The sequence below is a fragment of the Elephantulus edwardii genome, unplaced genomic scaffold (assembly GCF_000299155.1).
Source record: "Elephantulus edwardii isolate Elephantulus edwardi_28Jun2011 unplaced genomic scaffold, EleEdw1.0 scaffold00008, whole genome shotgun sequence".
In the NCBI taxonomy this organism is placed as follows: Eukaryota; Metazoa; Chordata; class Mammalia; order Macroscelidea; family Macroscelididae; genus Elephantulus; species Elephantulus edwardii.
In genome coordinates this window covers 19,312,550-19,338,769 of record NW_006399758.1, presented here as the reverse complement: position 1 = coordinate 19,338,769, position 26,220 = coordinate 19,312,550, and the positions used below count along the sequence as shown (strand labels likewise).

General features: G+C 38.4%; 1 protein-coding gene and 1 pseudogene across 1 annotated transcript in view; one reads left to right on the top strand and one right to left on the bottom strand.

Moving 5' to 3' along the window:
- The window catches only part of PI15 (peptidase inhibitor 15), a 30,226-nt gene extending 4,390 nt beyond the window's left edge, over nucleotides 1-25,836 (bottom strand). The window contains exons 1-4 of the mRNA XM_006880476.1: nucleotides 25,473-25,836; nucleotides 2,751-2,869; nucleotides 984-1,116; nucleotides 749-864 (exon numbers count right to left, since the gene is read on the bottom strand). Of these exons, the coding sequence (XP_006880538.1) occupies nucleotides 749-864; nucleotides 984-1,116; nucleotides 2,751-2,869; nucleotides 25,473-25,745 (641 nt within the window). The 5' untranslated portion in view covers nucleotides 25,746-25,836. The remainder of the gene's footprint in view (nucleotides 1-748; nucleotides 865-983; nucleotides 1,117-2,750; nucleotides 2,870-25,472) is intronic.
- Nucleotides 13,042-13,362, top strand: LOC102850772 (annotated as a pseudogene).
- Nucleotides 25,837-26,220: the final 384 nt, after the last annotated feature.

Below are 26,220 nucleotides of genomic sequence, written 5' to 3'. Positions count from 1 at the left end.
TATTTATTTTATGTTTAATTAAAGAATTTTCCTTATCAATATTTTTCTTTTCTGATGAAAAGAGCAAGGCCACATTCTTGTAGTGATAGAGGAATAGATAGTGATAGATGGGGTTTGTAAATTCTGTAGAAAATTTAGTTCTTATGTCAATCTGTGAATTTCTGTATTTACCCAGATTAAAGAATGGTGATGAGGGGACTTTCTTACGAAGCTGCTGCACAGCTCAGATGCAGTGTTGAGAGTAAAAAAGAATGAGACTTTCCTAGAGCACTCCTCTATACAGGACCTCAGGGCCATAAGCCACACACCGAAATAACTAAGGGTGATGAGCTGGGTCATAATTTCTAATTAGGTATGGTTCAAGATATATCCCATTCTGATCATAACTCATTAATAAAACAAATAACTTGTTTCAGAATGAGCTTTTAAGCTCAGACCAAAAGGCTAGAATTTTCAGTACATTTACAACACATTATAACATGGAAGGCAATGACTAGAAGGGCCATATTACTTAATCCATTTCACCACAATCACTGTCTCCAATTGTTTTGTCTACAATGTAAAATTTAGATTCCTGTCCTTGTGATAAAGAATCTTTCAGGTTCTCAAGGTTATAGGAGTAATGATGGAGCTTATTGCAGCTAAGATTTACACATGTTCTTCATTGTCAAAAATACCCCAAGAGATTGGAGATATTTAATGCCATTAAAACACTCATGAAGTGGAGTCCAAGCCACCCAGTACTTACTTTGGAGCATAGTTGCATACTAAATAAACTGCACGTCGCCATACAGATCCCCAAACGTTCATGTTTTGGCAAGTATGAATCGCACATCCTATCCGATTAGAGGTGGCCCAAACCATCTGTGAAATAAATCATTATGCTATCAATTGAAGTCAGAACTAAGAAAATAAACTGCTACCAAGATAGCAATATCTACTTTAAAGCATAAGCCAGAGATAAACAAAGCAATAAAAATAACCTGTGTGTAATGTGTGCACATGGGGCCATAGCACCTCATAGGACATCTCGGGTTGCAATCCTGGGGATATGGAAATGCATAATCCTTCACTTCATCATACCATGGTTTGACCAATTGGAGAATAGAGCGATATCTATATAGTAAGAAATAAAATGAGAACACTGATTATAGTGACGGTTAAATACTCATAATACTCATAAATACTTTAAGGTTATATGGTTCATTCTCACTCTTATAGCCATTGAGATGGAACTCTATTGAGATGGAGTTGCCCTCCATTGTTTCGAAGGCTATAAGTCAAATGGGAGGAGACTGCCCATATATTTTCCTACAGAGGCCCTGGTGGATTTGAACTACCAAAGTGGCATGGCTATTGAGTTAGCCAAGCAACTATCCATGAACTATGCCGCCAGAGCTCCCTTTATATAGTTGACTTGCTGAATTGTTAATTTCTTTTTTTCTATTTCTTTATTTTAGATTAATTAGCAAGAGTGGTATCCACTTCAAAAATAGCTTGGGTCTGGAAACTCTATGAATGTGGAGAAACAATGAAAGTTATACAAATGTTCAGGTCTTTTGTTCATAGGGTTGCTATAAGTCGTCTACAACTTGACGGCACTTAACAACAATAACAGTATGATGATGCAAGAGCATACTCATCCTCCCCATTTACCACGACTTTGTAAAGTCCTTGATTCTGTCAAGTTGGGACAAGTATGAAAATGCCAAGGGCAAAAGCATGATTCCTGTATTTGTCTGATTTTGGTTGGGCGTTTTTTTTAGTTGTTTTGTTTTTTTAAATTTTGGTTGTTTTAAAAATAGAAAAAAATTTAAATAAATAAATATATATATATATATATATACACACACACACACACACACATATGCCTACTTTAATGTATGCTAATGCTTACTTTCTTCAGAACATTATAAATAGCCAAGAATTAAATATACAAATATAGTAGGATAAGGATACTAGGAAAATGATATGATTATCCACTTTATACCTGAAATACTTTAAGGTTATTAATAGCACATCTGAATTTCCGTTCCATCATGGAAGGGCTCTGGTAACCCAAAGACAGGCAGTTTTAATTCACTAACTGCTCTGCAGGAGAAATATAAGCAATCTCCTCCCATGTGATTTACAGCTTCTCAAAATTTGCTGGAGGGTCAACTGTGAATTGGTTCCAACTCCACAGCAATGAGAGTGAGAGAGATGTGAAAGAGAGTGTTGGGGAACTTGCTACCAGGGTAGAAAATTTTACCATCAATAAGAACAGGTTTTTCCACTGTTGTATATAGTTGGTACTGACCTGAACTATCTCACTTAGGAATCATACCAGATATAAAAATTCATATCTACTTTGGTTTTGGATACAGCCCATTATGTTATGCTCTCTTACCCTGCCTCTTCTCCAAGATACGTATTTTAGTGAACTGAACATAAGAATGGTTTTTCACAGTCTATACATTTCCCCCCCTGAGCTGAGAAGCCTCCTCATTTTAAAGCATCTACGGGGCCATGAAGAATATAGACTAGCAGACATGTTCCAAGTATGTAGGGAGAAGCTGATCTTATCAAGCCCCATTAAATACTTGACCAATATTTGACTACATCTGAAGCATTCACAGGCAAAGCATCAATGTCTGAAACATGGTGAGTACATTTACAAATATTCACTCCTGTCACTTGAAATTGGTGTAACTCCACATTGGCCTTCATAAATAATATGGATGAATTATACCAATGAAACCACTTCCTACCTTCCAGTGCGTACAGACAGATTTTGGCCCAAAAATCTTAGTAAGTAAGAAGGTCCATGGTCCCAAATACAAGTAGCTGCCCAGGCCTCTGCAGATTTTGCAAGATTTTCATCCCAAACCTGTGGAATGAAAAACTTCAGTTTTACTGACTTTGCTAGTAACAAAGGAAAGAAAGAAAAATGATGAGGCATTTTTATTAATTTAATTAAATTATTTTTCCCAATATCTATATTTGTTTCCATTCCAAAGAAGGGTGACCCAACAGAGTGTGGAAACTATAGAACAATATCATTAATTTCATATGCAAGCAAGATTCTACTGAAGATTATCTAAAAACAACTGGAACAGCACATCAGCAGAGAACTACCAGAAGTCCAGGCTGGGTTTAGAAAGTGTCATGGTTCTAGGGATATTGTAGCTAATGTTAGACGGATCTTAGCTGAAAGCAGGGAATACCAGAAGAATGTCTATCTGTGTTTCATTAATTATGCAAAGGCATTTGACTGTGTGGATCATAACAAACTGTGGCTGACTCTGAGAAGAACGGGAATCCCAGAACATTTGATCGTGCTAGTGTGAAACCTATACTTGGACCAAGAGGCAGTCATCAGAACAGAGCAAGGAAACACGGCATGGTTCAAAATTGGGAAGGGCATATGCCAGGGATGTGTCCTGTCTCCATACCTTTTCAACCTGTATGCAGAGCAGATTAACTGGGAGACTGGGCTCTATGAGGAGAAGTGTGATGTCAGGATTGGTGGAAGATCTATTAACAATCTGCATTATACAGATGACAAAACCCTGCTTGCTGAGGAGGACCTGAAGCGTTTGCTGCAGAGAGTAAAGGACTGCAGTCTTCAATATGGATTGAGGCTCAATATCAAGAAGACAAAGATTCTCACCACTGGACCAATTGGCAGCATCAGGATGGATGGTGAAGAGATTGAGATTGTTCACAAATTTAGTTTGCTTGGCTCCACAGTCAACACTCTTGGCACCAGCAGCCAGGAAATTAAAAGATGTATTGTGAGGGGGAAGTGTGCTGTTAAGGGACCTCTCCAAAGTATTGAAGAGCAATGGTGTCACACGGGAGATTAAGGTGTGTATGATACAGGCCATGGTCTTTGCAATCACTTGTTATGTGTCAGAGAGTTGGACAATGACTAGGGAGGATAGAAGGAGAATTGATGCCTTTGAGCTGTGGTGCTGGATAAGAGTATTGAATGTACCATGACTGCTAAGAAAACAGATTCATCCTGGAGAAGGTTAAACCAAGCTGCTCCTTGGAGGCAAGTATTCTGCGGCTTCGTCTGACATACTTTGGACATGTTGTAAGGAGAAACCAGTCCTTGGAGAGCGACATCATGCTTGGTAGGGTGGAGGGACAGCGCAGGAGGAGAAGACCCTCTATGAGGTGGATTTATTCAGTGACTGGGGTAATCGGGATGGGTGTGTCAGAGGCAGTGTGATTGGCACAGGATAGAGCAGGGTTTAGGGCTGTTGTACATAGGGTCGCTATGAGTCTCAAGTGACTGGACGGCACATAACAACAACAACAACAACAAGATCCTAACACTAACTCAAAGGCACACAGCTCAAATCTACTAGCTGCCCCTTGGGAGAAGGATGAGCAATCTCTTCCTCTGTATTTTAGTGCCTCTGAAAATGTGCTGGAGAGTCAGCTATGAGTCAGTTCTGACTCGAAAGCACACAACAACAAGAAGACTCTTTGAACTTTCAATTCTGAAAGAAATGGGTCATCATGAACTCTGTTGATCTGGTTGTAAAAAGTTGCATTGTCAATCGAAAGGCAGAAGGTTCAATCCCACAAGCTGTTCCAAGGGACAGAGATGGGCATTCTCTTCCTGTGCAAACTGCAGTCTGTGAAAATCTTCTGGAGGGCAGCTACTTGTCATTCATGACTCTAGGATACATAACAACAACAACATGCTGTATGTCGGGAGTCTATAGGTGCTATAAATGGTTAAACGCCAGACTACTAGCCAAAAGGTGAGCAGTTTGAGCCCCCTCTGATGTGTCCTAGAAGACAGCTCTAGGAATGTTCTTAAAAGTCAGAGCCATGATAATCCCATGGGGTGGAGTTCTACTTTGACAAACAGAGGGTTGCTATAAATCAAAATTGTCTCCATGGAAACCAACAATAATTACTGAAAAGCATGGTGGTTTTACCCAACCCAGGAGAGCCTAGAGAAACTGGCCTGGCAATCTGCTTATGAGGAGGTATAAGTCCTGAAAACACTCAGAAGCAGTTGTAATCTGTATATGTGGGGTCACTGTAAGTCAAAATAACCAGGAAAATTAACTTGGCAACTCCAAGTGACCTCTGGAAAATCTATTCTGCACATGGAAATCACCTTCAAAATCTTTTAGAGTTTTTGCAGATTTCTATGTTTTATTATTGTCATGAATACTAGGATATCAGTTGCATATGATTATATAGCAGTCCTATAGACATTTGTTTCCTTAGACATTTATGTGCTCATTTTTCACAACATCAACTTAAAAGAAAAATAACTTCACTTTGGATATTTAATCTTTTTCTGGGCTAGTCAGATTGGGAAAGGAGTGTTGATTTACAGAAGTAAAAAACAGCCATTAAAAAACATTAAGCGATGACAAAATTATTTCCCCTGAGGGAAGCCAAAAGGTTTTAAAACACTTCATAAGCATGATTGTGGTTCTGTTTAATATTAGTGGCTTTATCCTCCTCAGATAGAAATGCGAGTGACATGCCCAATGGAGAAAACGGAGAGCGGAATCTATAACCTGTGTTGAACCAGATGGAAGGGCAGGAATGAGCTTTGGCAAGGCTAGAGAGGGGCATGGTGAGGTAAATCAGAGTAAGAGAAAAAGTTTATGTGACTATTTAAGGAACTTATTACAATGACCAATGAGGTAGGTTAAGAGTACAAAGTCAAAGTAAGAGGAAAACGTTCATGTAAATATTTAAGCAACTGATTACAATGATCAATGATCAAATGCTACCTATTTCTTTCTAGTTTAAAAGTGTAGAAGGAGAGAGTTAAAAAGAATTTTCATACAATATTTTCCCTCCAGTGTCCAAAGTAACTACAAAATCTTGGACCATTCCATCCTGAAATATCAAGGTGGGTCCTATGCATCTTTAACTAATAATGAATTCTTCCATCAAGTCAGATAATTACCACTGTACATGTCAGTGGGAAAGGTAAACACAAGCGCAACCACATGAGGGAAAGTTTCAGAGGCAATGTTTTATATCTCTGAACCATTGCCAGCAGCATAAATATCTTTTATGTGTGTACCGTCAAATTGGATCTGACTGGTACAGAAGGCGATTGTTCCTCCTTCTTCAGCAGAGCATCTGGTGGATTTGAACCGCGCACCTCTGGGATTGCAGTGCAGTTTCCTGCCACTAGGCCACCAGAGCTCTCCAAATGTCTTCAAAATAAAACAAACAACTCCCTCTCTTGACTCCTTTTCCTCGTCAACTGCTACAGTTTTTCCCTTTCCTTTTACAAGTGTTCCAACAGGTTATCTTGAAACGTCCACTTTTTCTTTGCCTTCTTCTCTTGAGGATAGAGATTCTTGTCTCACCATTCTATCCAAATGGCTCACATCAAGATCATCAGTGACCATTTCTTGATCACTGTCATACTTGATCTCTCAGTTGTTTATGACATACCTAATCTCTCATTCCTCCAAATACGCCTTCAACATGACAGCACAGTTACTTTACAGTTTCTTTTCTCTATCTCTTTGCTGATTCCTCTTTTCCCTCCTACCTCTAAGTCCTCAGGCTTCCCAAAGCTCAATACTAATCCATATTTTTTTATCATTTTACCATTTTTACAGCCTTTGCATTCACATCCAGTCTCCTAGACTGAAGAAACTATTCAGTACAGATGATATTATTTAAAATTAAATCTCTTCCTTAAATTCCAGACTAATTTATCCAGCTATTGAACTGTAAAACTCTATTAAAATTCAGCTCCAGATGTTTATATTTTCCACTCCCACTCCACCTCCAAAGCAGCTACTCCTGCAGGCTTGTCCCATTAAAGTCATGTCCCTAACAACACCTTTCTAGTTCAAAGGTCAGCAAATGATGGTGCATAGGTAGTTCTGGTGTATTAGTGGTAAGGAGTCATGCTGCTGACCCAAATGGAAACAGTTTGGATCCACTAACTGCTTCACTGGAGAAAGATGGGCTGTCTTCTCCCATGCAATTTACTGCTTCTGAAAACTCACTAGAGGGTTAACTTTGAGTTTGGTTCCGACTTGATGTTACAAAACACAACAGGCCTGAATTTGTTTCTCATAGTGTCTATACCTATATTCATGCTACAACAACAGAGATGAGCAGTTACAAAAGCAACCATAAAGTCTGTAAAATGAACACATATTTAGTATCTGGTCCTTTACAGAAAGAGCTTACTGACTGCTCTATCAGTTGCCTGAGTCAAAATCTATAAGTTATTCTCCGTGCTCTCTTTTTTTCATAGTTTGTGTCTCCATCAGCAAACTTATTGGCTACCATCAAAGTCCTGCAAGTGTAGATTATATTAGTCATCACCACTGTGGCCACCCTCTTAACCAAATCTACTAAATTTTGTCACCTGAGGTGCAGAAAATTCTTTGGAAGTAGAGGAATGAATGTCCAATAAGACTTTGGTATAAAGAGTAATAATTAGAATGGGCAAAAATAAAATATATTAAGAGAAAAGTATGTTTAGGTACAATTGGTGATTAGGAAAGCACAAAAAAGATTTTAGTGTTATTCAGAATATTCTAGTTAAAATACAATTAATAAAATGAACAAAACATCATTGGATAGAAATTGACAAATGACAATTGCAGCTTGGTCCCTGGGCAGTTTATGTAACTTTAAAAATGTTAATAGAGACTTTAAAAAGTATTGTATTTGTTCCACCTATCGCAACACCAAGAAGACAAAGATCCTCACCAGAGGCCCCACAGTCAACATCACGGCAGATGGAGAAAAGATTGAGGCTGTTAATGATTTCAACTTGCTGGGATCAATAATCAACACCCTTGGTACCAGCAGTCAGGAAATCAGGAGATGTATCGCATTGGGCAAGTCTGCTGTCAGGAGACTTGCCAAAATGCTGAACAGCAATGATGTCAATCTGAAGACTAAGTTGCACCTGACTCAAGCCATGGTCTTCTTAGTTATTTGCTGTGCATGAGTAAGCTGGACAATAAATAAGGATGACAAAAGAAGAACTGATGCCTCTGAGTTGTGGTGCTGGAGAAGAGTGCTGAATATCCCATGAATTGCAAAAATAAACAAACAGATATGTCCCGGAAAGGACACAGCCAGAATATTCTTTAGAGGCAAGGATGAAGATGAAACTTTGTTTTTCATACTTAAGACATGTAAGTAAATGGGACATCATGCTTGGAAAGATGGAGGGCTAGGGAAGGAAAGGAAAACCTCCAAAGGGATGGATGGACACTGAATTCAGCAATGGGCTCTAGTGTCTCAAGATGATGAGTAAGCTAGACTCAAGGGCACTATCTTCATGAAATTTACAATTTAACAGAGGAAGTAGGCAGTAAGAGTACTACCAGATAAATTAATGAATAATTATATAGAGAGTAAAGTACAGTTTATAGATGTATAATGGAGCTCTGGTGTCCTAGTGGCAAAACGTCATGCTGCAATCCTGAAGGCACATGGTTTGAGGCCACCAGCTGCTCCACGGAAGAAGGATTGGCAATCTCCTCCCATACAATTAACTGCTGAAATCCCGCCGAAGGTGTAACTTACTATGGGTTGCTTCTGACTCTATGGTACACAACAAAAACAATAGGTGTGTAGCAGTAAAGGGCAGGAAGCGAGGGAAAAAAGGTTCTAAATGCAGGGATTTCCTGTGTGGTCACTAAGGGTAGAAATAGTATCAGAGAAACATATTTCTTTTACATTACTGCTTTATAGGAAGCTCTGGTGACCTTGTGGCAAGAAGCTGCTCTGTAATCCTGAAGGCAAGTTGTTTGAGGTCACCAGCCACTCCATGGAGATGGATGGGCAATCTCCTCCCATGCGATGAGTCGAATTTGACTTGATGGTACACCATACAACAATACTTTTTAATACTTGATCTTGTCCTCAGATAAAATGTATGTAGGGAAGTTCCCTGTCCAATAAGTTAAAGAGCACGGGAGATGGACACATCAGTGGGAGCACATATTATTGTTCATGCATGGAATTTCTTGCCAGACAGAACCAAGAGCTCGTAATTTTTATTTACTTGTTGCATAACTGTGGGTAAGTTTCTTATCCTCTCTGAGCTCCAAATTCCCAGTTTCTAAGTCAGAACAATAATTCCCTCTCTCATGACTCCTATGTGGGTTAGATGAGAGAGTGACAACTTCAGCAAAGTAAATGTGAAAAGTAAATCCCTATTATTATTATTATAGGGAGGCAGTAGTGGTTCAGTGGTAGAAGTCTCACCTCCCATGTGGGAGACTCGGTTTTGAGTTCCAACCAGTGTTTTTCTCGTGTGGTTGCCATCCATCTGTCAGCACAGGTTTGCTTGTTGCTATGGCATTGAACTAGTTTCAGCAGACCTTCTAGACCAAAAATCCAGGATGAAAGGTCTAGTTATCTAGTTCTGAAAATTAGTTAGTGAAGATCCTTTGGATCAAAATATTCTGATCTACAACTTATGGGGAGAGAACCAGGAAGCATTTGTCCTATTGTTCATGGGCTCACTAAGAACAGCAGTCAAAAGAATAATAATTATTATTATTTTTTAATTTATTTTTTATTTCATTATTTTTTGTGTGTACCGTCAAATCAGATCTGACTGATACAGGAGGAGATTGTTCCTCCTTCTTCAGCAGAGCATATGGTGGATTTGAACCGTGTACCTCTGAGATTGCACTGCAACTTCTTGCCACTAGGCCACCAGAGCTCGCCAAACAATTATTATTATTATTAGGAATTTGAGCACTACAAGAGTGGTGATGGTATCAGGAAATATTTTAGAACACCATGCAAAATAAGAAATAATATGAGATGCACTTCTGGTTATATTATATGGAAGTCTCATGTTTAAGAGACATTGAATTTTAATTATAGTAAAGAAAGCAGCTGGATAAATTATGGGTAGGATGAAACCACAGGGTTGCACAGTTTGCTGGGGAGGGAGGAGATAAGGGAAATGGGAAGGATCTGGTGGGGGCCTGAAATAACTCAGTAATGATGGGCAAGGTCCAAAGGTGATTGATTTTGTTAAACACAATTCATGGGAATGATTGTATGAAACACAGTATGAATGTGGAACAGTGTGAAAAATAATGTATACAAACTTTGTAAGCAAGCCAATACAAAATTTAAAATGAGGGGGGAAAATCCAAAACAAAATTAAATGTGTTAAACCAGAAACATGCAAAAAAGCATTAACAGGTCTATGAACAGATAACAAAGGTTTGTTTACAGGTGGTGTAATCCATAGCACTCACTGCTAATCCCAAAGCAATTCCTCTCTGGAATTCAAATCCACCAGCAGATTCCAGGTGAAAAGATAGGAAATGACCACCAGTGTGATTTACAGCCTCTAAAAACGCTCTGGAGGATTAACTATAAGACTTGACAACCATGAGTTTATTTGTTTGGAGTTGTTGTTGTTGTTGTTATGTGCCGTTGAGTCACTTGCGACTCATAGCGACCCTATGTACAACAGCCCTAAACTCTACTCTGTCCTGTGCCCATTGCATTTAGAGTAAAATAAAAATATTAGAGAATTAAAATTTTTAAGTTGTAAAGCTAGCTAATTAATTTCCCTCTTCAAGTCCCTCTTTACTATATCTGTTTATATCTTACAATTGAAAGATCCCTTATGGATGGGCTCTAACAATTGTCCTCCTTCTCAAAGAAATACAATACTCTTCAGCTATCATTTTGCATCAGAACTATGAGCCAGGAAACATTTTCACATATGATTAATTTTTTCCACCAACTCCATGGTACATTATTCTAAAAACTGATTCTTTGATCATTAGAGTATCCTATTATACAAACCCCATATCTTGCTCAGAAGAATTCAAATGCCTTTCCGCCTACCTACTATTGCTGAAAACATGATCTTGCTGGAATGCAGAGAGAGTTATTTGGTAAAATGTCCATCTTTAACTAAATTATGAAATAAGAATTTTATGCACTTTTTAGTTAAAAAACTACTGTGTCCTTAAGCAACATTTCTAGACTGTTTGGAGTATGTGGTGTGAAATTTTAAAGAGATTTTATGAAAAGTTTAAACATACAATTTGTCGGGCATTGCTCCATATCTGTGTTTAAAAAAAAAAGAAAAGCTTGGTACCTGCTTTTAGACTTTAGATGCCATGGGTAACAGAGACTGGAAATGTTTGAATCACATCTCTCCAAACTTCAGTCTAGGATGTATTTTATGCCAAACATTTTTCTTAACAAGCTTAAACTGTTAGTTTTTCTCTTCCTTGTCCACCTTCACAGCATTCTTCAGAAATTTTCACAGATAATTAAATATTTAAAGTTTATACTTTTAATGACATTAATTATCAAATTATTTTCAGATATAATAAATTACATGACATGAGCTAGCTAGACTTGTTAATTTATTTTTTTCTGAGGAAAGTGAGTAAGAAAAAAATGAATGAAATTAATCTCTTTGTAACTCTTCACTGAAATGAAAAAAAAATTCTGAAATTTCATTGATTAGCTTCCCCAAACAACTTATCCTATGTTAGGTGTATGAGAGAGGGTAGGTGCTACCTAGACTCCTAAAATCCTAAAATAAACTTGGATTAGTGATGACTTAAGTCTCAACCTTTCCACCAAAAATATGTTAATTTGTGAATCTTTTTCAAAATTTGTTGAATACATTCCTAGGTGTAAAGTCATCCATCCATGCTGTCTGCTTGATCACATTATATCTGCATTGCAAACCCAGAGGCATGTGGTTCAAATCCACCAGCTTCTAAAAGGGAGAAATATGGACAATCTCCTCCTGTGTGATTGCCTGCCTCTGAAAAATTTCTGGGGAGTCAGCTATAGGTATGTTCTGACTCAATGGTACCCAACAACAGCAATGTAAAGTAACCCATTTTGACTATTAAAAGATACTCCCATCCAAAATTCTCTGTAGAAGAAGAGTATGCTCCCTCCTTACCCATTATCTTCTTTTTCCTCCTCAATAAATATACTCTGGAACATAAAGCCACAGCAGCTGAGAGTCTGCTCTTTATCTTGTGTTCTAGAAACTTAAAAGTCTTGTTGAAAAGGGAAGCAGATCCTTTGATAACTTTCTTATCCCATTTTATTAATCAGTTCTATTGTTTAGATATTTAAGTATTTCAAAACATTAATTTAGTTCTTCGTACTCTTAAAACTTAAGCTTATATTAGGCTTCAGTTATCTTTCATTCAGACTATAACAGTTTCTTGATTCATGTTACCTTGACCCCAGTCTTTCCCCAATCCAGTCCTTCTACTGCAGCCAGAATGACCTTGAATGAAACGTCAATATGCTACTTTCCTGCTCAAAACCCTCAATAATTTTCCTTGATCTTAGAATAAGTATGAATGTCTCTGTTTGCTACTCCAAACCTCATCAAACACTAAACTGGAGCCATGGAAACCAAGTAATCTGTTCCTTTAATATAGCATGTTCTGCCTTGATCCTGGGTTTTTATGTGTTCTCTTAACACTCATCCTTTTTATAATGCCCTCTAGCATCTGTACCTGTTTCTTTCTTCTCTCTTTAACTCCCTATTGTATAAAGGAGTTGCTGGAGAGTTGAATCCAACTCATCAAACCCTGTATGTGTTGAAAGAGACCTAAGCCTCATAAGGTTTACTGTGGCTGGTTTTTTACAACTAGATCATTAGACTTTTCATAAGCAGATCATTCAAGGAACCGCCCTCCCCCTCATATCATCCCAATACATCCTGTGTTTATTTCACATTAGCACTCACCACACTCCTTTGCCTGTTGACTTTTACTTGCCACCCAAGAATGTTTCTTCACTCATGACAGAATCACTTGGTGCAGTTCCTGGCGCTAAAAACACTACCCAATTATTGTAGAATAAGAGGTGGACTGTTGAATGACACTTGCCATAAGAAGACAAAAGCCATGAATCTACCTAAGAGGTCTCACGAAAATTAAGATTTCCGGCCCAATCACTGAGCCTCCACCTAGGACACAGCTGCTTCTCAGATCCCCCTGCCTGCCTTCTCCTGTCCCTGCCTTCTGCAGGCCATTTCCACCTAGAAAAAGGTATTGTATGTCTGCTATGCAGAACCTCCACTCTTTTGACCTCTTTGCTGATGTAAGTAAGGGTGATGACCTGCTTCCTGCTGGGACTGAGGATTTTATCAACAGAGAAATGGCAAGAAGACCCTTCCAACTGTCCAAGGAATTGCTGATGCTTATGATAAAAAGATTCTAGGCATTTAAAAAGTTTGCCTGCAATGATACTGTAACTGAGCATTGAGAATATGATGAAGTAATTCAGTTACAGGGTGACCAATGCAAGAACATAGGCCAGTTCTTTGTAGAGACTGGACTGGCTAAGGACGACCAGCTGAAGGGTCATGGGTTTTAAGTGCTTGTGGATTACTGAAAACTTAAGTGAGGATTTACTTGCAATGAGTAGAAAAATTCCTTTCTATCACAAGTTTAAAACTTTACAGATTATATAGTGTAACCATTTGGGGTCCACTTTGAACTTGGACTAGTGTAACACTTTCATGCAATAAACTGAAAAGAGCCATGGGGGGGTAAGAAAGAAACAAAATATTTCCTTGACTTACCCCTCATATATTTACTCTGTGTGCTCTACTTGTAGCATAGACATGATTCTAGGTTTCATAAATACATACCAAGAATCCAATAAAATTACTTGGTTATAATGTTGCATGTGGTCAAATATAATTTTCCACCTAAAAAAACCCCCCAAAAAACACCAAAACCCTCACAAAACTCAGTAATAGATTCTCAGCTTATATGTGGTCTACCTGTGATACACAGCTTTTCAGTATCAGCTTGTCCAAGACATACCAGTTTGATCTTTTGGAAGTTCCTGGGATATTCAGTCCTCTTTTCCAACATCACAGTTCAAAGACATAGATTCTGTCATCCTTATTCATTGGCCAGCTTTCACATGCCTAGCAAGTAACTGAAAAGACCTTGACCTGAATTAGGTGCACTTCATCCCTCAAATTGACATCATTGCTCCTGAATAATTCGGAGAGGTCTCTGACTGCAGACTCTCCCTGTACAATAATACATCTCCTGATCTCCTACTGCTGGTATCAAATATATTGATTGTGAATCTAAGTAAGATAAAGTAGTTGGCAGCTTCAGTCTTTTCCCCATGTATTAGAATGTTGTCTATCAGTCCAGTGATGAGGATTTTTGTTTTCTTCAGGTTGAGATGTATTCCTCATTGAAGTCTGCATTGTTTAACTTTCTACATCATGTGCTTCATTTCTTACTCATTTTTCTGCAAGCAAGGTTGTGTCATCTGCACAGCAAAGGTTATTCATGAGTCTCTTCCTCCCGTCCTCACATCACATTCTTCTTCATAGAGTCTAGCTTCTTGAATAATTAGTTCAGCACATATAAATGACTTGGATAAAGTGCAGCCAGAATGCTCCTTGGAGGCAATAATGATAAAACCTCATCTCACATACTTTGGGAATGTTGCTAGAAGAGACCATTTCTTGGAGAGGGACATCATGCTTGAAAAGGTGGAGGGATAGTGAAGGAGAGGAAGATCCTTTACACGGTGGATTGACCTAGTGACTACAGCAATGGGTTTGAGTGTGTCAGAGATTGTGAGGACGGCACAGGATAGGACAACATTCAGATAGGTTGTTCATAGAGTCACTATGGGTTGTACATGGCTCAATGACACCTAACAACAACAACAACTAGATTAACTAACGGTAAAGTTTGAACTACAGCCTATGAATTATTTTATATTTGCATTTCTTAATAATTTTGAAATGGTGATGACAACAGTCTCTTCAGCTGGTTCTATACATGTAGCGCTGAACAAGAATAAAGTTACTTTTAAGGTTACTGCTTTATCCATCTGCATACCATCATACTAAGCAAAGGAGCTCTGGTAGAACATCAGGGTAAATATTTGGTTGCTAAGCCAAAAGTTGATGGTTCAAACTCATCCAGCAACTCCGTGGGAGGAAGACTTGGTGGTAATGTGCCCTAATATAGATTACATCCAAGAAAAACCTCATAAGATCGTTGTACTCTGTCACACAGGATGGCTAGATGTGGAAACCAACTTGACAGTATCTAACATTAACAGTTAACCAACATGCACCTTGGGAGAAAATTCCTACAAAGCTTGCCCTGTCTCCATCTGAAGCCAAGACATTTAAAAGGTTCTCCCTCTAGGAGAAGAGGAATGTGGCATTCTAAACGTGCTGGAGAAATGCTTTTCTGTCAGGAATCTTTTGCAGTTCACTGCTTTCTGGCAACAGTTTTCTGGAGGCGTTTTTAGTCATAAAAGCATTCACTGAAAAGATTTAAGTTAGACCCAAATTTCTCATATTTGTAACAAGAAAATTGAGTTGTTCTTCCCAAATGAGAGGAAATTTGCCATCCAGGACAATGTAAGACTTGATTTTTTTTTTAATGATAAGATTGGGCACCACAAGTGTTTAGTCAACTACAGAAGAATATTTTTTAAAAAACATATAGTTTATATTTCTCTTTCTTATTTAGTCCAAAAGAACAAAAACCAGCATTTTTTTTTTTCATTATTCCTCAGTCATGAATCAAGATTCACATTAGGCAACTGGGTTATTGACATTTCCAAGGTGGGTTAAACTATTCTTCATTCATTCAGTCATGCTTCTCTTACTTTACTACCGATTATGACATCTTTAGTTTTCTTAATTTTCAAAAAAAGTTTAGAAAATATTTTTCCTATATATCTATAATAGTTGCATACATCAAAAAAATGAAACAAATCATATTACCAGTATAAGGAATTCTGCTGGTGTAAGAGTTCAGGGTTTAGCAGCTAACCAAACAGTCAATGGTTTGAACCCTCCAATTGCTTCAGTAGATAGACTTGTTGCTACTCTCATTAGCTTTGTTGTTATGTGCTGCTGAGTCAGAATCAACTCAGAGCTGACCCTCCAGCCAATTTTCAGAGATTAAATAGGAGCAGATTACTCATCTTTCTACCTTGGAGCAGCTGGTAGATTCCAAATACCTGCCTTTGGGTTGGCAGTATAAATAATGCCTTACCAGATAGGTGCCAAGAGCTCCCTTTATGAACATTGTTGTGTTGATGTTACATATCACTGAGTTGGAACTGACTCATAGCTAGCCCTCCAGTGAGTTTTCAGTGACAGCAGATTACACAGGATGAGAGTGTCCATTTTTCTCCCAAGGACCAGCTGGTGGATTCAAAGCATATGACTCTGGCATGTCAGCACAACACTAAACCACTAGATCCAAGAAAATTCTAGGCGGACCATGTTACTTTGAAAGTTAGGATCACTATGAGTCAGAATTAACTCAGTGGAACACAACATTGTGTTTTGGCCTCTTGTAATCACAGTTTTTGTTTGTTTTAAGTTGTTAAGTTCATTAGTACCACCATCATCTTAATTCTGACTAATGCCTGTCATTACACCATTCCATACCATTAAAACTGCAAGTCATCTTATCAACTACAACTTGGTCAGTTGTTCATGCGTGTCACTAACTTTTCTTCCACAAGGGTGTGAGTCTCTACTCCTTACTATCTTTCTGCTCACTTTCCTTACCAATTTCGACTCCACCAAATACCTTTATAAAATGCAGTTCTGATACCCCTGTAAACCTCCCCATTTGATTTTTTAAAATATAATTTGTTATTGTGATTTTAAAGAAAGTTTACAGGAAATTGATTTCCATGCATTCATTGTTGCACATTTTCCTCTCTATCCCCACCCCAGTTCATTTTCTTTTTTAAGAAACTCATTCATTCTTGCACAGTTTCCTCCCTCTCCTCAGTCCACCTTGTTATGCACCTCTTATTCAGGACTTTTGTCATGTAAATAATGCCTAATTACACATTCCTTTTAAACAATTCTTTCCCTCATCTGTTCTAATGCAGTCTTCATTATTTACTCCCCCTGTTTTCTAAGTTTTCCCCCAACCCCAGACAGATGGTGAACAAACACACGAAGAAATGTTCCTCATTTACTTTCCTATCAAGTGATGTTCAAATCTTTTCTTGAACACCTCAAAATTTGACCAAATGTCAAGTTTTATCTCCCCTATGAAAATGTTGCTCATCACTGCATTTTCTACTGTAACACCGTTCCTTTCCTGTCCTCTCCATTCTTCGCAAATGTGACCAGGACTCCACCTCACAATGACCCTGTAGATGTTGGAATAGACCTGTGCTCTACAAGAATTTTCAATGACTGGTTTTTCAAAAAAAAGATTGCCAGGTCTTTCATGCAAGCCAACTTTGGGTTGACTGAAACTTCGAAACCTTCAGTTAGCAGCTAAGTGCGCTAACGCTCGCAGTGCCTGAGGATCCTTGCTCTCATGAAGTGATCTCAAAATTGTGGAAATGGACTGAACCAATTGACATGAATTCATACAGTATTTTACAAATTTCTTCTATGTGTGAGTCTTGCAATTTCATTCTTCTGGGGATAATTCCTACTTGAAGAAATGAGTGTGGTTTGTGGTTTATGCAGCCCTTAGGAAGAATGAAAAACAGCTGGTGTCCCAGGAGCTCTGGAAATTAGTCAATGAACTAATTGTATAACAGAAGCCAAGAGGAAAGAAGTTTGACTTGCATTTTTCAAAGCGATATTTATATTCATTATAATTTCTCTCAAAAGACACTTTTTAAAAATGAAATTGTTAAAATAGTATCTTTTTACTAAATCAGTAACACAATATCCAAGAAAATGAGTACACAACTATGATATGGATATCAGCTGTCTGGTATGCAAATTGTTAGATACCATCAAATCAATTTTGAATTGCTCCAGAGGACTTCTATGGTTTTCTAATCTCTACATAGCAGAATTCCAGACCCTTATCCCATGAAGAGACCAAGTGTTTTCTAACTACTAGCATTTTGACTAGTAGCAGAGTGTTTAAGATTTTGCACCACCGTGAGTACAATCTATGACCTACTGAAAGACCTAGAGAAGAAGAAATTTTAGAATTTCTATTTTGTAATGAATAAAATTTCTTTATGTAATTTTAGGTCAGTAGAACAAAATTCCAGTACAAATTATAAGGAAAAAAAGTCTGTTAAAATTGTATGCTGCTACTCTCGAGCCTCATCAAGTTGGCCATCAACCTCATAGCGAATAATTGTATAATGGAAAGAAACAATGCCTGGTCTTTACCATCTCATGATCAGTTGTGAGCCAGATTTTATGATCCACAGGGCTATGACTGGTCAATTTTCAGAAGCTAATCACCAGTAGATCATTAGCCTGTCTCACCGTTGTTGTTACTTTTATCTTGTCCAGTTGAGTACAATTCATAGTGACTGTGAACCACAGATCTGTGAACCTCTTCTGTGTCTTCCTTATCATCTCTGACATACTGAGGCCCCTTGTTCTTCCTTTCATTTGCTGATCCTCCACCTTTTCAAGGTTGTCTTCTCTTTTGTCACCCCTCCACCTTTCCAAGCATCATAGCCTTTCCCAAGGACTAACTCCTCCTAACAACATGCCCAAAACATGCAAGATAAAGCTTCACCATCTTTATTTCTAAGGAGCACCCTAGTTGCACTTTCTACAAGACAAGTCTGTTCTTTTGGCAGTCCATGGGATATTCAGTATGCTTCTCCAACACTACAACTTAAAGATGTCAATTCTTCTTCTACCATCCTTATTCACTGTCCAGCTCTCAGGTGCATAGCAGGTGATTTGAAAGACCATGGCTTGAATCAAGTCCACTTTCATCTTTAAACTGACATCATTGCTTCTTGGCACTTTGAAGAAATCCTTAACAGCATATTTTCCCAGTGTAACACATCTTTTGATCTCTTGATTGCTGGTACCAAGGGTGTTGATTGTGGATCCAAGCAAGATAAAATTGTTGACAATTTCAATCTTTTCTCTACTTATCATGATGTTATCTACTGACTTGCTGTTGTTGAATGCCATTGAGTCAGAACAAACTCATAGCTGGCCTACGACGGATTTTCAGAAGCTGTAAATTGCACAGGTGATTGCCTCTCTTTCTCTCATGGAGCAACTGGTGGATTTGAACTGCACACCTTTGTGTTGACAGCACAATCTCTTACCATTAACCCACCAGAGCCACTTACCCAGTGACTAATCTGTCTTAATCTAGAAGCTCCATTGAAACATGTTTAGGGCCATGGGAACACATAAGCCAATAACAGACAGCATTTATGATGACTGCATAAGAGATTCATTGGCTGGGAAAGGAGCCCAGGAGAAAATAAATATGATTCCATGTGTGAAATTATGACAGTCATAGGAATTTCAAGTAAACTTAGCAAGTAATGGTTTGTCACTATCTATATGTGAGAAATCACTTAAGACAATTGAGATATACCGAAGAACAAATGGAGTTAGCATCCTAAGCTGGTAAAAATGCACCAATAACCATAAATCAAAGCTGATTTAAATGCAGGACATATGACAGATATAAAAAGCTGCAGTAGTACAAAAGAAGGAAAATAATTTACTGTTATTAGTCTAAAGAATATTTAGGTTCAGAGAGAAAAGTTGTAGAAGAAAGAAAGGGTCAGCTAAGTCAAGCTGGTGCAGTTAGGAGGAGTCCTGGATAATGAGCGTCTGCTTTCAGGCACCCATGGTGGTGATAACCACTCAGTGAGGATGGTTATTTGAACACAGGAACAGTGTTCAGAACATAAGAATTTAAAAACAGGTTATACTGAGGTGAGTGTTCTGAACTTTTTAACTACACAGTATAAGATTAGAACTGGACAGTGGTGCCAATCAACAGTTGGGTTGCTTTGACTCAATTTGACTGTAATATGTTTTAAAGTCTAGGTTACTCATCCAAGCAAACTGTTACACTGTACGTTCCTCAAAATTTCTCTGAATCTTCATAAGAGATCCAAATAAACTATTTTTATTGGCCATTTTACTCAAAGAATTCTTAACTTGGGAGTCACTAAATTAAGCACATTTCCCTCTAACTGAGATCGTCAGGTTTTTTTCCTCCTCAAAGACTTCATCTTTGTTAATGTATCTTCCCTAAAAATCTCTCCTCAGTAATATTTTCTCATCATTGCTCTATGCCTTCTCAATGAGCTCTTCCCTGACCAACTTCACAACTCCACCCACTTCAACACAATTTAGTTTTATTCATCGTATTTTAACCATTTAGCATATTATCAAACTAAAACCAGTTCCATTGCTGTTGAGTTCATTCTGGCTGGCTTATGAAGAAGCCATGTGTTACAGAGTAGAGTTGTCCCATCAGGTCTCCTGGGCTATGATATTTGAGGAAGGAGATTGCCAGGCCTTTTTCCTGCAGCTTTTCTAGCTAGGTTGTATTCACTAACCTTTGGCTTGATAGTCGGTCACAAACTGGTTTCACCACAAACAGACCTCTCTAACATAGTATGCAATTTCTATCTTTTCTGTCCCTCTCTCTCAGTGGTAGGGAGCTCTGGTAACTTAATGGTAAGGAATTGAGCTGCCAACCCAAAGGTACATGGTTTAAATACACCATCTGCTCCACAGGAGGAAGATGGCTATCTTCTCCTGGGCAATGCACTGCCTCTGAAAACCCCTGGAGGGTCGGCTAAGAGTTGACTCCAAATTGATGGTACATAACAATGGCAACTCCCAGTGATAAGGAGTTGCATTTCCAACTCAAAGGCACACAGTTCAAATCCATTAGCTGCTCCATGTGACAAAGATGGGCAATCTCCTCCCATGTGATTTACAGTCTCTGAAAACCAGCTGGATATCAGCAATGAGTCCAGTCTGACTTGACAGTATACAATAATTACAACAACTTCCTGCTTCAGCCTTAGTTATACTGTGGATTAAACATTGAGCTACTTATTAAAAGGTTTATGTTTTAATTCACCAACTTCTTTGTGGAGAAAAATGAGGCTTTCTGCTTCCACAATAATTTACAGCCTCACAACCCATCGGGCAGTTCCCCTCTCCTCTGGGATTGCTATGAACCAGACCAGTTTGATGGCAATGGGATATTCCTACATATAAGCTCCAGGAGGCAGAGATTTTTATCTGTTTTATTCATGACTGTACCTCCTGCCATACAATATTAAATGGATAAACATATGTGTGAATAAATTCTATGCATCACATTACACAATAATTTGAAACAGCCCTTATGTAACTTAATAGAAACTACTGCTTTCGCTACTGTTTCTCATTGTTCTTGGTCTTTACAAAATGAATCATACATAATAGTTGACTTGGATTAGAAACAAATATTAAGACTTGAATGCCAAGTAGACGAGAGGATGGTAGGTTTTCAGCTGGCAACTTAAGGGAGGAAATGGAGAGACTCTGACACTTCCAGGGGTTTCTCCCACTCAGACGTTTGCTGAATCTAATAAATTAAAAGGTTTTTGCTAATGTGAGCATGGGGTTTAGAATTGTTATTGTGAAGCACTGATCCGATTCAACTCATACTGACCCTGCTCAAAGGGTTTCTTAATCTTTACAGGAACTGACTACTTGTTCCTACCAATGAACCTCTCTATTGGGTTGAAGTCACCAATCTTTTGGTTAATAATCAAGCAGTTAACCATTGTTCCACCAGGACTTCTGAGTTTAGAATTACACAGTTCTAAACAGGTCAGGGTTCTGATCTATTGGTCATAGGGTTGCTATGAGTAGTAGCTGACTTGATAGTACTTAGCAATAACAATTCAAGAGTACATGAATGACTTAATAGATTAAATATTTGTTGCTACCCGACAGATTGGCATTTTAAGTTTACCCAGAGACACCTCACTAAAAAGGTCCATTGACATACTTCCAAAAGATCAGCCATGCAAACCTAAAAGTCATTGTGTCAAATAGAAAGAGACTCTTAGTTGAGCTTCCATTACACTTCTGAAATTGTAAATCAAGGGAGAGGAGATAGCCCATCTTCCTCCTCTGGAGCCATTGGTAGGTTTGAACAGAGAGGTGTATCCTCTGTGGTGCAACTCTCTATAGATTTCACCACCAGAGCATCCTATTGGAAACGCTAAGGACCACAGTTCTATTCAACAGATAGGAAGGTGCCATGAGTCAGAACTGGATGACAGCAATGCTAGTTTACTAAATTCTAATGGTTCTTAATGTGTCAGGAAGTGTGAAGATGGTGCAGGATAGAACAGGGTTTACATTTTTTGCTCATAGGTTCACAATAAGTCCTACTTGACTTGACAGCACCTAACAACAACAACAACATATGACCTTGATAATTGCATTAACTTGAATATGAATAATTTTACTTTCAAAATAAAGATAATGATGCTGAATTCATAATGTGATAGTAATTGATCAAATAAATCATCTATGGAAACCAACAGCCAAGTCTTTGGCACAGAGAAGTAATTCAATAAATGCATGTAGGATGACTGAATTCTTGACCAATGAGGAGAGATTTTAACTAGTAAAAAAATGACCTTTCCTGATGTATATCTTTTGGTTTTCATGCACCTATACTTTTATTCAGGATTATCTTTCCATTTGCAATATTATTAAAATAATTGTTTATTGACTGGTTAGTATGTAATATTTATATTATTGTTTATATTTTACAGATAAAGAAATTGGATCTTGCTCAAATGAAGAAATGTGTACAGAGTCACAGAATAGGTAGCAGAGTTAGGATTTGAACCAAAGAAGCTCAATTGTCTTAGTCATTAGCTTCTCAGTGAAAAGCAGTGCTCCCTCTACGAGAAGATTCGGTAAATTCATAATCTGGTGACAGCCTTTATGAGATTCCTTTCCATATTTCCGTCATAACTTAAAGAAAAGAGAGCATTAGTGTTTTATCCATTGGGCTGCTAACCAAAAGGTCAGTGGTTTGAATCCACCAGCTGCTCTATGGAAACAAGATGAGCAGTCTTCTTCAGTAAACACTTAGTCTTAGAAACCCAGTGGAGGTTGCCAACTGTAGGGAACCAGTTAAGCACAGTACTTTCTGGTTTTGTTTTGATAATTTGTAGTAAACTACATTTGTTCCTTTTCAATACTTTTACCTCAATTTCTAGAAACAACTCTTCTAGATCTTGGATGGGTTTTCACAGGGCACTTAAGAAATGTAAAAAAATAGTCAAAGTGAATTTCTATTTTTAACTTTCTCATCATTATCAGGTCAGAACCAATTCACAGTGGAATCTCCAGGGGGTTTTCAGAGGATGTACATTGCATGGGAAGAGACAACTATCTTTCACTCACAGGGCTGCTGATGGATCGGAACTGTCAGAGAACTGGATGGTCTTTAAGTCAGTAGCACAACACCCTACAAGCAAGTTCCTAGAATGGAGAAAAGGTATTCAAGGCCATTCTGATTCATGTGTTTCAGAGTAGAACTCTAGATGATTGTTGTTGTTGTTGTTATGTGCCATCGAGTCGCTTGCGACTCATAGCGACCCTATGTACAACAGCCCTAAACTCCACTCTGCCCTGTGCCAATTGCACTGTCTCTGACACTCCCATCCCAATTATCCCAGTCACTGAATCAATCCACCTCATAGAGGGCCTTCCCCTCCTGCGTCGTCCCTCCACCCTCCCAAGCATGATGTCCCTCTCTAAGGACCGGTCTCTCCTCACAACATGTCCAAAGTATGTTAGATGGAGCCTCAGAATCCTTGCCTCCAAGGAGCCACCCGGTTTAACCCTCTCCAGGACAAATCTGTTTGTTTTCCTAGCAGTCCATGGTATTCTCAATACTCTTCTCCAGCACCACAGCTCAAAGGCATCAATTCTCCTTCTATCCTCCCTGGTCATTGTCCAACTCTCTGATGCATAACAAGTGATTGCAAAGATCATAGCCTGTATCAGACGCACCTTAGTCTCCAGAGAGACACCATTGCTCTTCAGTACTTTGGAGAGGTCCCTAACAGCAGACTTTTCCATGGCAATGCGCCTTTTAATTTCCTCACTGCTGGTGCCAAGACTGTTGACTATGGAGCCAAGCAAACTAAAGCTGTGTACAATCTCAATCTCTTCACCATCCATCCTGATGCTGCCAATTGGTCCAGTGGTGAGAATCTTTGTCTTCTTGACATTGAGCCTCAATCCATATTGGAGTCCGTAGTCCTTGACGCTCTGCAGCAGGCACTTCAGGTCCTCTTCAGTTTCAGCAAGCAGGGTTGTGTCAACCGCATAACGCAGATTGTTGATAAATCGTCCACCAATCTTGACCCCACATTTCTCCTCATAGAGCCCTCTGATATGTCTTTGAATATACTTGAACTGTCTACTTTTGTAGCCAAGGACTTAGCTGTTTGTTCAAAACCTAGACTGATATATTCCTCACAACATCCTTATGAGGTGAATACTTCTCTTATCCTCGTATCAGAGATAAGGAAAATGACACCAAGAGGTGCTATGAAGTCACACACCTTACATGTCTTAACTAGCACTTGAACGCAAGCAATTAGATCCCAGAGTTCATATCCTTAACCATAAGACAATATTGTCCTTATAAGCCAGGACCAATTACATTTCCTTTCTTTTACAAAATTTTTTGAAAATGTATTTTCAGAAAGTCTAAATACTAATTCTATGAGCAATGGCTCTTGTACATTGGAAAAGTCTGTTTTTGTTTTTCTTTGACACTGACATCTATAATTAGTCAAACATACAAAGTTTATTTGAAAAAATAGATTAATTTTAAAGTCTTAAAGAAATATCAAATTCTAGTTTAGAACTTATAAAGATTTGATCATAGCGTTTCCCTCCTCCTTAATGTAGAAGCATCATATTGGTCGTCTTAATTGCCTTTAATAATCTCTACACCATCCTCTGTTAAAATGCTGGACTTTTAACCATAATTTTTTATAAATTCAACATGAGAAATTAAAGAAAAGTTTTAAAACATATCTTTCCTTTCAATACCATTTCAAGATTTTACTTCCCAAGTAAAATAAGCAGAGAGAGAGAGTGCCTATTTTTAACAGAGAGAGCAAAGTGTTTGTTCTTTCTAAGTTGGAACACTGCAAATGTTCTGGCTTAACTGCTATCTAACGGCAAAGCATTAAATCACAATGAGAGAAAAGCCAGTCATTCTCTTAGAATGGAAATAGATTGGTGATGTGGAGAAGAGCTTTGTCCAAGAAAGGGGAAAGATACCTACCCAGAGAATAAATCATGCACACAAAACCTGTAATTTTAAGAAATATTTTTAAGAAAGGCTTTAACTTATAACTATGAGATAATGAGAACAGAGAGGTTCCATGTGGTATAAAATGAAAAAAAAACGGGGTCTGGTAGATGTTGTTAGTCCACACAACTCTACCTACGCTCTTTATATAAAATATTGCGTGGCGTTCACAGAATAAAATCCCACTGGATCTCTCCTCTCATTCTATGATGAAATACATTTAAGATTATCAGGCACAAAGAAATCTTACTTAAATGTGTAAGAAGCCCGTCACTCGTGGCATATTCCTCTGGGTTCTTTTATATTACCTAGACAAAGCAACTCGAGAAGAAAAAGAAGTCTTCTTACCATGTATTCCATGTTAGCTGCAGGTGGGAACACCTTGCCCCGAACTTGATTGTGATAATCAAGAATGGCGATCATGTCATTCTGCGAAATGTAGCGCTTCCGCCTGGCTTTGGGAATATCCGCAGAGCGTAGCTGAGCTTCTAAAGCTGCTTCAATATCAGTGAAATTATTGGTTGGCGGGGATGAGTCAGTGGAATCGAGTAAGATGACGGCACTCGCTTCGCAAAGGAGGCAGAACAGGAGTGCTCCGCTGACGGCAGAGATGGCTATCATTTTGAGGGGTGAACAAGAGGCCACTGGGTTTGTTTTGCTTTAGAGCAGAAAGGTACAGTTATGGTCTAGGAAAGAAGAGAGAGAGAAAGGGGGGGGGAGGGGAAGAAGGGGGAGAGCAAAAGATGTAACTTTGCAAAGTTATCCTTTGGAAGCATTGCCTGAGTGAACTTTCTAAAAAAATAAGTAAATAAATATCTGAACAACTTTTGAAGGCAACCCTAAAAAATCATCTATATGATAGAGTGACTTTTCGTTATTTACTAATACTATGATTCAGAGCCATAAGAGAACTTGCTATGACTGGAGGAAAACAGTCAAGCAGCATGGCTGCTAAATCCAAAAGAAATGTGAATCACTTGCCCCAAATGCCTACCAGACACTGCATTACTGCATTGTGAACTCTTTTAGAATGAACGTTGACCTTGAGAGTGGAGATGAAAAAATACATCTAGGTAACAGAGAATGGGGATGAGAA